At 41.0% G+C, this 12,756-nt stretch overlaps 1 protein-coding gene across 2 annotated transcripts in view; it reads right to left on the reverse strand.

The window, feature by feature from the left end:
* LOC137420694 (drebrin-like protein B) overlaps nt 1-12,756 on the reverse strand; it is a 118,803-nt gene that overhangs the window by 33,015 nt on the left and 73,032 nt on the right. For both annotated transcript variants that reach the window (XR_013622502.1, XM_078772403.1), the window contains exons 6-7: nt 3,152-3,229; nt 1,618-1,721 (exon numbers count right to left, since the gene is read on the reverse strand). Coding sequence is in view for 1 of the 2 variants with exons in the window: in XM_078772403.1 (XP_078628529.1) it covers nt 1,618-1,721; nt 3,152-3,229 (182 nt within the window). In the remaining variant the exon portion in view is untranslated. The remainder of the gene's footprint in view (nt 1-1,617; nt 1,722-3,151; nt 3,230-12,756) is intronic.

Raw genomic sequence — 12,756 nt, forward strand, 5'->3', positions numbered from 1 at the left:
AGAATTCCTGTGACAGGAATTAGCGTTACACTGGCTGGAAGTCAATCGCTAGAGGCGCTTCCTCAGCGCCAATAATGTTATAATAATAATAATATAGTAAATTTAATTGTAACACTGCAATCCCTTTCTCGTGACTGCAAAATTCGACGTAACTGCAAAAAACAAAAAAACAAACAAAAAAACGCATGACAGTGGCTAAAACTCGGGACCCTAAAATCTTGAGATCCTAAGCCAGTCACTCCAACTATTAAGCCAACACGAGGCTTGATTGTATAAATGTACCAATAATAAATTATCACATCGTTTGCAAGTGCAGCACTTTTAGTTGGTATAATTATTCGTGCATTTAGTTGGTATAATTATTTTCAATACCATATCTTACATTTACTGGTCATAAAGTCTTCAAAAACAAGAATTAAAATCAGATAACTACGATCACGAAGTGATCACCAAGGGCAAGCCTCCCCCTGAAGGGGGGAGACTTACTGTTGACGATCGCCCGCAATTTACCCTTGGCCCACAATCCAATGATGGCCATATTTTGTTCACCACAATATATATGACCTTGACCTTCAACATTTATGGAATGGAGTGTAGATTAAGAAAATGTGCCCCCATCAACAGTCTATCCATAAAACTCAACATCATGAAAATCGGAAGAAAATTATTCATGGTATGATGAAAAATGAACTCATCCCAATTGTTAATTAGGTCACAATCCCAAAAAGGTAAGTCAAGGACACGAAACAATGATCAGGTGCATAACTTCAGTGCAGATCCACTATTATGATGCAAAAACAACTTGGAAGACCAAGTGGTCTGAAATACCGCATTGGCAAAATTGAGCAATGACAAAAATGTGGGTTTTTTTCAGACCACCATTTTACCTTGACCTTTAACTCTGAGAGGTACGATGTAAATTAAGCATAAATGCGACTTGCTCTCGGCTATCTAGCGAGGACAATTTAGTTCGGATCGGAAAACCTTAGTCTAAATGTGGTGAAAAATATTTAAATGTGTATATATGGGTCTATACCTTAAAAATTAGGGCAAGGTCAAAAAAGTTATGTCAACCTTGTACACGTTTTATTCCCATTATCGATGTAAAATTTAATTTGGAAAGGCCCAGCCGGCCCCGGGATACAGCTCAGACATAGATACAGTTTGGAAATTTGGAATGTTGAAAGTGCAGGAAAATGTTTTCTAAATGCTGATTTAGTACTTTGTCTAAGATACTGATAAGATAAGATCTCTACTGATAAGATACTGATACTGATTTAGTCTAAGAAACTCTGGTACCATAAAAAATTGGGGGCACTAATTGTAGACACAAACACTACAACAGTAATAAGCCTATCCTACGCTATAGGAGGAGGGTTAAATATATGCGCAACCTATTACGAATAAACAAGCACTATGGCAAAATTCTTCAAATTGATTGCCACATATTAATAAGATAAATTTCTTCAATATAATATAAGCAGTAAAATTGATAACCATTTACATTAATGATTCCGGAAAAACTCAGAACAATGAAAAAAAGATGAATGCAAACTTCCAAGGCACAGCGTGACTGGTGCGATGAAAGTCCACGAGAAGATCCGATGTTTTGCTTACCGCTGGGCACGGATCTGAGCCCCCCGCTGGCATGCTGCGATGGCTTCTTGCGTTTGCTCACCAACTTTCTCAACCTTGTTGGAATTCCGTTCATTATCTTCTTGCTGTGGATTAAAACAAGAATGACAAGGTTGACAAGGCAAATCAACTGATTAGACCAGTATTACTCGCAAATACAGGTTTTATCCCCTTCTTGCTGCAAAACTTTAAATCCATTGAAAATGATCTCAAAAGATAGTCATTATTTGAGAGCAGATTGAATCTCAAAAGAGAGAAAAAGAATATTCAATGATTGATTTGTTGAGAGATAATTGGCTGCTGCCAAATATTTTAAACATATCTATCGAAAACTATACCAGACTTGGTGTCGTAATGATTAGAGCATCCGCTCTGAGTCTGGGAGGTCGGTGGTTCAAACCCCATCTGAGTCATACCAAAGACTTTAAAAAATGTAATGTGCTGTGTCCTTGCTTGACACACAGCATTTAAAAGGAGAGCGCATGGAAAAAATGCTGGGAAGGCGATGGCAAACCACCCAGTATAACCCTTACCAAGAAGCTGCTTCAACAGCACCAATGCTCTCTAAAGAGTATGGTACATCAAAAATCAAAATTTATAACCAAGAGGGATGGATGTGCGCACTCGCTTTTAAGCTATCTAGCCTAGGTTCTAATCTGAACACAGCTACAAACTGTCACCCTGGTGTTTCTCATTCAGGGAGATACATCAAGGTGTGTGGCATCCTATAGAAAGAAGTCAAGCAGGAGGACCCTCCTGCCAGCATTTGTCTTGGTGAACATGAAAGATACAATAGTCTGTCTTTTGTGAAGAGTACGCGAGTTATTGCAGGTGTCTGAGCCATCTTACAAATCCACACCTTGAATGACTCCTGGGAAACACAATGAAAAACCACCTGCAGCATAACCTTTGCCAAAAGATTGCTTTGACAGAACTGGCACTCTTTACTGAGTATGGCACATCAACAATGACATCCATCAAATCTGTGAACCTGACATAAACATAAATTCTTTATATTGAAAAAAAAAATTCCTTCTCCCCCACCTTTTTCCCTTCCACTCCTCGCCAACCATTCGATTTTTTTTGTGTTTTTACAATAATGTGAACAATTGAATTCAGCAATCACCTTTAATTTATCTTCCTGTATCCATGTTAAGCTACAAACTTTCTGATCAATCCATGTTCATCTCTCATTTGCAAAATGTGTTGTAAATGTAACACATCGTTTGCCTTCTATACAGTCATCTGCCCATACAAATCAGCATTGGTAAGAGACTGCAAGTCCTACATTGTAAAAACGGTTTTTAAACAAAGCGACACCATTACTTCTTTAATACCAGCAAATACAACAGTGTTTTGATAAACAAATAGTATTGGGGAATGAAAGACGAAGTCAATATCATGCTGTCATCAGCGTCGACCGAATGAACTAGCTGGGTGTTAAAGGTGAAGAAAGTCCAATAGAATTAACTTGGGAAATGAAAGTTAAGTACATTGAAATGGACCATACCCTTACCTTAATCTTCTCCCAGTACTTCGACTGATGAGCTTGCAGGATCTCATTCCCAGCATCAGTTTTCTGATACACCGAACGCTGAACACAACAAATAAAGTGCAACATTAGCTGGACAATGGTGAAATATCCCTCGTATTAATGCTACAGAGGGCAATCACGTACTGGGGGAAAACTAATCTTAACTCCCATCGAATTACCATAGCTTCACCCCTCGTGTGAAAACACATAAACAACTTAAGCTCCAATTTCTCTACTTAATACATCGAGATGTCTCCTACTCGTCCATGGTCCATGATAATACTACACAATCCCATCTTTACTATGGTATTCCGTCATCTACAACCACAAAAGCAACAATATGTACACACACATATACAGTCGTGGCCAACAATGTTCACACCCTTGCACGTTTTTCAAATAACTCCCAATTTTCTCGAAACATAAGTTGAAATTGACAAAAGTATTTGGTCTCCACAATTATTTATTTCACTGTTAATATTACAGAACATTTGTTTTTGATTCAGAACTTAATATATCCTTTTAAATCAGAAAATAAAAAGAAATGGCATTGACAAAATTATTGACACCCGAGACTTAATATTTAGTAGCACGTCCTTTGGACAAAATAACTGTAGTCAAGCGCTTCCTATATCCATGAATGAGCTTCCTACACATCTCCACTGGCAGTTTGGCCCACTCTTCTTGTGGAAACTGCTCCATTTCTCCCAGATTTGAAGGGTGTCTTCTCCCAACTGCTGTTTTCAGATCTCCCCACAGGTGTTCAATGGGATTTAGATCTGGACTTATTTCTAGCCACTTTAGAACAGTCCAGCATTTTGTCTTGAACCATTCCTGGGTGCTTTTTGAAGTGTGTTTGGGATCATTGTCCTGCTGCAAGACCCATGACCTTCGACGGAGACCCAGCTTTCTCACACTGGGTTCAACATTGTGCATCAAAATACCTTGGTAACCTCCTGATTTCATGATGCCGTGCACACATTCAAGGCACTGAGTGCCAGAGGCAGCACAGCAACCCCAAAACATCACTGAACCTCCTCCATGTTTGACTGTAGGGAAGGTGTTCTTTTCTTTGAAGGCTTCATTTTGTTTTCTGCAAACATAGAGATAAATAATAATAATAATAATAAAGGAGTCTTATATAGCCCCATCAAGCAGAGTAAACGACCCTCATGGCGCTTTACATTATCATGCGAACGCACACACACCGCAACACACATACACAAACATACACACACACAGACACACCATCACTCTTGCCCTATTCCTCTCCCTCCCCATTCAAAACCCACAGATGTGTACTCCCCCCCCTCCTCCCCTCCCTCCCCCGCACATGTACACAGATATACTCTCGATGTGCAGATGATGTGCTTTACCAAAAAGCTCTAATTTGGTCTCATCTGTCCACAGGACATTCTCCCATGAGGATTTTGGCTTGTTCAGGTGTGTTTTGGCAAACTCCAGTTGGGCTTTCTTATGTCTCTCTCTCACTAGTGGGGTCCTCCTGGGCCTCCTACCATAGAAACCCCTTTCATTGAGTTGGCGACGGATGGTGCGAGTTGAAACTGTCATACTTTGTGTCTGAGGATAAGCTTGAATCTGTTTGGCAGTTGATCGAGGTGCTTTCTCCACCATTCAAACAATCATTTGCTGCAATCTTCAATCAAGGTTTCTCTTGCGGCCACGTCCAGGTAGGTTGGTTATAGTGACATGGGCCTTAAACTTCCAACTTCATTGCGTACGGTAGACACAGGAACATGAAGGTCTCTGGAGATGGATTTGTAATCTTGAGATTGTCCATGCCTGGCTACAATCTTGTGCCTGACCTCCTCAGACAATTCTCTGGTTTTCTTTCTTTTCTCCATGCTCATTGTGGTACACACAGTAGGGTGGGCTTCAAAAAAGCAAAATGCAGATTTTCTCCGGGACATGGTCTATTTTTGTTCCTTTTGGTGTCAAAGGAAACCACACCAAATTTGAATGGAATCCAATAATATTTAGGGGTGCCACATCAGTGATGAATTTTCCCCCATGCAAAAATAGGAATTCCCATTTTTTGGGCTGTATATACACAAAATAAATACATAATTATATATATACATTAAATATAATATTAAAAATAAATATATAGTAAATATACATTAAATAATAAATATACATCAATACACATTATACATTATATATATACAATATATTATACATACAGTTTTGAGACTTCCTATGATCACTATCTGGGCAATTTTCATGCATGTTTTGTACAGGTTCCCGGGGTCAGGGGTACGCTTTTTTAGTGTGTAATATGTAGGCCTAACTTATTGACTGTGGCTCTTTTGTAGAGAGTGACCCTGTGGAGTAAGAATTAACAGGATTTTACCCACATTCTTGCTTATTTTGCAGATATGGCATGTGCTAGTACCAGTGTTTCATTGAAAACTCGGGCTCAGGATAATGTGTATCTCATTGGGTCCACTTCTGGAGATGCCATCAAAGGTGCCAAGCTCCCGACTGTGCATCAATCTCTTGTCCTGTTTTTCCATCACCTGAAGAAGGAGAATCGCACTGCCCGGGAGAGTGCAACCCTCACCATTGAAGAGGTTGTGAAGTTCTGGGAAAAAGCTCACCTACCTACAACGACGAAGCAGCACTGCATCCATCGTTTGGAGAGGCTATATGAAGAATGGAGGAGCCTCCAAAAAGGTGCAAAGCGGGGTGGTGCGACCCAAGAGAAAAAGGAAGCATCCTTCAAGGCCTCCTTGGAGAAGACGTTTGATCTTAGGCATGCAGATTCGGAGGCCATAATCACCAACCCCGAGGACAGGAAGTTTCTTCACGATCAATTCTCAGAGAGGAAGGCTTAAATGGGATCTGGAGACACTGTGTTGGAAGCAAAAACGTTCTTGTGTGTTTGAAAGATCAGCAGCCATGAGATGATTATCGTGAACTCCTAGAACTGACTGTCATATACATGGGAGGAATTCCACCTCGTGGAATCCGGATCATGGCTCCAGGAGCAATGCACAGAGCCAGATGGATGGCAAAAGCACTATATTCACTACAGGTGTTCATGTTTCGGTCAGAGTTCCACTTGACACTTCGAGAGGCGAGAGAACTCCGAGCCTTCAACATTTTTGTCTGCCTTGTGTATGTACAGGCTTGGTTTCGGGCTCCACAAGCTATTGAGGCTCCCCTGAATGACATTAACCTCTTCAAGAAGTTGGAAAAGTTTGAACAAATCAATCAGAAGATGGCTCAGGCAGCCTTGAAGGCACTTGGCCGCCACACGTGGTACATGAGCCCAGTACTAGTGGCATTTGCATTCTTTGATACCAGAATTGACAAAGAAAGCAAGATCAATATGATTGAAGCATTGAAAAATGACGGTGAAAACCCCTCTCCAAAGAGACCAGCTATCAAACGAGGAACCGCCCTGTCAATCGCTGGCCTCATAACAAAACACACCAAGCATTTCTTCAGCATCCTAGGGACCCCAACTGATTGGATGGATAAGGATCCTGGTTCATGGGAGCAAGAAACCAGCTTTCAGGAAGCAAAGAAAGCCGCCAGTGGCTTAGTCGTGGTGAACGACAGGGCAGAAAGGGGTGTCGCATTGATACAAGACTACAATAAGCTCCTTACAAAGGATGAAGAACAAAAGCAAGCTCTGCTCCAAGTTGTTGCTGCTCACAGGAAGATGTACCCCGATGCCAAGAAGGCAACAGTGGTGAAACAGGCCCAGAAATAGGAGTTACATTTCTCATTATATTTGGGTTTTTTAATATTATGTGATATGGTGTCTCTTCATTTTATGAACTGAACATTTGGATTGTTATCATTGAATTTGAGTTTTCATAGCAATATAGTGCTATTTGTGCAGCTATTGTAACTTGTGTTTGCTAGAATACAAAGAAAGTGAGTGGAGGGTGGATTTTCATAAAACAAACTTCTGGTTTTGCTTTCGATCCATATATAGAAAAGTTTTGGAGACACCTTTAGTTTGAAGGCTGATGTGGCACCCCTAAATAAAATCAGATTGCTTTCATATTTGGTGTCTTTTCATTTTGGAACAAAAGGAACAACATAAAGCCATGTCCCAGTAAATATTTTTTAAAAATTATTTTGAGCACCACCCTAACACACAGTGACACAAAACAGCAGAATGGCTCCTTTTCTCTATTCGTACTGGTTGAATGAGTCATTTATATATTGCAGGCACCTGCAACTCACCACAGGTGAGTTCAATTCCAAAGTAAAGGAGAATCACCTGCTTGAAATCTAATTATTTCTAATAACTTCTAAAAGGTGCCAATAATATTGTCCGGGCCATTTTAAGATTTCTGTGTGGAATAAGCTAAGATTTAGTAATTTTTTCAACTTTTTTTGTTTTGTTCCACTGCAGTCCAAAGAAATATATATGTGGATACCAATATATTTATTAATTTCAACAATTTTCTGGAAGAAATGGTGCATTATTTGAAAAAAGTGCAAGGGTGCCAATATTTAGCTAGCAAACGCTTGCCAAGCCAGCCGTTCCTTAATCGTTTTGAATGGAGTGCTTGCTCGAATGCTTAAACCACTTGGCCATCTCTTCACCAGAAACTTGTTCACTGAACACACACCCAATGTTCTTGAGCCCCGACCATAAATCGACTGTAATCTATATACCCCAAAGAGGAATGACTCTTTCTGCAGCTCCGTAGTGAATGGGTGTAGGCTTACTAGTAAATTAAAATGTCGGTCATGGAGTCAGTTGTCGTAATAACATCATAGACGTAATGACGTAACAGACACAAAACTGCCGCTAATTTCATATATAGAAGATGATATATTTAAACTTCCAGTACGTTTGCAGTCACTATGAAGGGATTTGTGTTACGATTAGATTTACTATAATATTAACATTATATTTCGAAAATACGCTTCCTCTTACTGCTTGTCTTACCCTTCCTCCCGTCCATGGTACACGGAAAATACTGCTTGTCGTTAAAGGCAGCAAAAAGGGTTGGCGTCAGGAAGGGCATCCGGCCGTAAAACATTGCTTCAAAAAGGGGACCGAAAAAACAACAACAACCACAGTTCCCGAAAAAGGCCAACCCCCGCTTGCGGGGAAAAATGGCCTCTAAAGGTGGTTTTTTTTGTTTTTTTTTTCGAAAATGATATTACCATTAAAAAACCGAGGCAAATTCCTTACATTTCTGCGATTACTAATATTTGTGCCGAACACCGCTTATCACTGATTCATGAACCATTCACCGCTTCAATCTATTAACATTGTAATCATGACATTGGGATTAAAGTTGGGATTATGATTATATTTACTATATTAATATTATTATTATTATTACGAAAATTATACGACTGAAACGATGCACTACTGTATTACGAAAACTGGGCTTAATTTGTCCGAAGCGGTCTGAAGGTGAGGCTTAACGCCTAAAGCCTATATGTACCGTTTTGTTGGAAGATCCGTAACGTCTATGCTTTCGATATTTGATGATCATTTTAACAATCAGTTTGTTTGTGTTTCACACTGAATGAAAAACGTAAAGGTAGGGCATGGTGGTTGTGATATATGACAGGTTCGACGATATGTTCGGCATGAATGCCATAGAAATCAAAATGGCAGAGTGTGGGGAGACAACTGCCGCACCGCTGTAATGACATCAGACGTAATCACATCACCCTGTCCTGTGACCAAATCCTCAGCTCTGATTGGCATACGTTTGAGGGGACATACATTGTTCTAGACGGCTTTGTCCGATGGGCTAAGCCATAAAAAATCTTTTGGCTGCTTGTGTAGCCATTCATGCACCGCCTCTTGGACCTCATTGTCGGATTGGAAAGTGGTTCCACCAAGCACCTCTAAGTGGCCCAAAGATGTGGTAATCCGAAGGGGCGAGGTCTGGCGAGTCAGGTGGATGAGGAAGACACTCAAAATGCAGGTCCTCGATTGTTGCAGCTGTAGCGTGGGCAGTATGGGGCCAAGCATTGTCATGCTGCAGCAAAACACCAGTAGTGAGTAGTCCACGACGTTTTGATCCGATTGCTGGTTTCAGATTATTTTTAAGGAGGTCGCAGTATGAGGCACTGGTGACTGTCGTCCCTCTGGGTATGTAATGCTCTACAAGTGGGCCTCAGCTATCCCACAAGAGTATCAGCATCACTTTTCCAGCGGATGGCTGTGTGCGGAATTTTTTGGGCTTCGGTGAAGTTGAATGGCACCACTCTTTGCTTGCCCTCTTCGTTTCTGGCGGAAAGTAGTGGACCCAGCTTTCATCCCCAGTCACTACGCGCTGTAAGAAAGTGTCGCCTTCTGTTTCGAAACGTCGAAGAACTTCTTCACATGCGTCCACTCGCTGTTCTTTCAGTTCGGGTGTGAGTTGTCTCGGCACCCACATTGCAAACACCTTGCGGAACCCCAGCATGTTGTGAATGATATGGTGTGATGAACCATGGCTATTGTTCAATTCGGAGATCACTTCATCCAGTGTAATGCAATGGTTTTCCCTTAACACACGCTCAACTCCTGCAACCATTTCTGGTGTGTCGGCTGTGTGAGGCCGGCCCGAGCGAGCAGCGTCTGCCACACTGGACACTCCACTTTTAAACTCGCACCATACATGTCCCAGTCGTACACCTGCTGCAGTGATAAAAATGCGTCACCATATTGCATCTTCATTCTGTGATGGATTTCACTGGGATTCACACCCTCACTTCCCAAGAAACGGATGACAGAACGTTGCTCCTCCCTGGTGCATGCTTCTAAGGGAGCTGCCATCTTAGAACTGCTCTATTGATGTCATACGCTCAATGCTTCCAGATCTAAAACAGGTAAAACATTACTCTTACCCATAGATATAACATATGTCATCTACAACCACACACATTACATTCTCGAATTTATATCGCCATTTTAAGCGTACTGTTTTAAGCTTACTGACTGGCCCTTGTATATATATGACCTGACCTATATATGTATATATATGACCTAACCCTAACAACGTTTTCCACATGCGAAATTTGCATTTATGTTTATTTAAATTATACAATGGACTACAAAATGTAAATGTTTCATGATATTTGTTATATTATATCACCTTTATCTATCAATATTGTCGAAATTAAGATCAAATAGCTGTATGTTGAAATATGTTGAAAAAGTCAAAACTTTACATGGGGTGTACTTACTTTTTCATGTGACTGTATATATTTATTTATACACACACACACACACACACACACACACACACACACACACACACACACACACACACACACACACACACACACACACACACACACACACACACACACACACACACACAGTCGGACCCCGCTATTCACGGTTCCACTATTCGCGGAATCCGCGTATTTGCAGTTGATAAAATGCGACACGTTTCTCTATTCGCGGAAAAACGTCCCGCAATTTCGTGTTTTTTTTTACTATATGCGGCAGTGTTCTGCAAAAATCCCGGGGGTTTTTTTCACCTATTCGCGGCCATGTTCCGCGAATTCATGGTTTTTCAGGAGCACCAAAAAAAATAATTCACGAGCTGCGAGCTTGATATTTATAAAACCCATCTTTCACCAGCCATGCATAAAGCAGCTGGACATACGTGTATAAAAAAACATCTTTTACAAGCCGTGAGCATGACCTGCTTATACAGAACATTCATTGCTATGTGATTTGCATTTTCATGGCTTCCGTGGGCACGAATTTTAGCCGCACTATAAGTGAGATTACAGTTTGCAATTTACGGTAAAGCATCATCAGAGATTTTACACAATGAAAACACTCCGAGGGATGTTCCATCAGTGACTAAAACAAGTCATCCTCCGTGAGTTATAGAATACAAATGCTTCATTAAATCCATCTTACAATAATTCACCAAATGTCCGTCTGTCTGTCCGTTCGAAGGTACCGCAAAAACGGCTGAACTGATCGCAACGATATTTTGGGTGGGTAATCCTACGACCCCCTGGAGTAAAATAGGCAATATTGCTTTTCCAAGTTTTCCAAGTTTTCCAATTTTCTAGTTTTTCCAAACCCGATGGAATAATATTTACCGATATGAACAGTGATGTGGCTTTTATTGAAATTCTACAAATACTGTTTAGATTTTGATGAGAATTACGAACCTGCAGCGAATCCGTAAGTGGACAGATGACGGCAATGCACGGATTTGATAATATCCCTATACAACCGTCATTCAATCGTAATGTTTAATCGTTAAACGTTAATCGTGTTAACCGTTTTGTTAAAGTATCAATTGATGATTGGAATTGAGTGAATACAAGTACGATTTTGAATTCGTAAATGTGTTCACCCAACCGTACGGAACTTCACATCAGGATTTAAATATTTGTTTATGCCATTAATGTTGTTAAAAGTTTATTTTTTATATTAATGTTATTTAATTTGTGATTGGAGTTATGCTGTTTGGAATGAAAAAAGAGACATCGAGTTCAAGTGAATGACAGAAAGCCGTGATGGTTTCTACTTTCTAAACATGACATTCGCGGATCACCATATGCAGATACGCCATTGACTGGGTATGGAACACACGTACCTGTTTGTTTGCAAACGGGTACATTTTCGTGGAAGTCCTTCACAAACTTGCTGTCCATGTCTGATGTGCGACTGAAGGTGCTACAGGAAAGTGGAATTTATTGGTTTCATGCTTTAGTATTCGGCGTTTCTGCATTGTCTGTTTGCTTCTGGTTTCCCACCCATGCGTAGCATGGGTACCTAACTAGTTATTGAAATTAGCAGATAGGCTCAATACGGCATCATCCGATAACATCCCCCACAAAAAATGGGCATAGTACCTCCCGCAGATAGCTACTATGCTCGCAATCCTACATATACAGATTGTGTCATCGGTCTCGATCATTGTTCTCGCCCCATTGGTTTCACTTGCGTTTTTGACTCTCGCTTTGCTAATCGTTCAATCATGACTCCCAAGAGCAATACGAGTGCCGGAGATGCATCAACTACCAAGAGGCAGAAGAAAATGATGTGCCTGAGCCAGAAAGTGGAGCTGCTCGAACGGCTTGCGAGAGGAGGGAGTGTGGCATCTATTGGCAGGCATTACGGCGTCAACGCATCCACCGTTCACTACATACAGAAGAAGGAGAAGGCGATTCATGAGAAAGTTTCAGCAAGCACTGTATCGAGTACGAAAGTGGTCACCCATGTCCAAAATGTCCATTACGAAAAGATGGAGAAGACTCAGAATATGGATAGAGGACAACACACAGACAAGGGACTTCATGCTGAAAACCATGATGCTGAACCATTCCCTAAACCGCTCATCTATGACGAGTTGGACGCCATTCCAAAGGTTTCCGAGGAGGAGGTGGGCAGTGATGAGGTAGAGGTGCCGAGGTCCAACCTCACAGACCAGTTCCTGGTCGAGTTGCTGCAGGACATGCAGGCACTTGCGGACAGAGTGCAAGACGCTGACCCAGTCATGGAGAGGTACCTCATGTTCAAGATAAGAAAGGCTTGTATGATGCACTGCTCCCGTACAAAGAGCTGCATCAAAATGTTGGGCAATCTGTCAGGCAGCTCCCATTACCCATTTCTT

Source organism: Myxine glutinosa, chromosome 2, assembly GCF_964187855.1.
Source record: "Myxine glutinosa chromosome 2, kmMyxGlut1.1, whole genome shotgun sequence".
NCBI lineage: Eukaryota > Metazoa > Chordata > Myxini > Myxiniformes > Myxinidae > Myxine > Myxine glutinosa.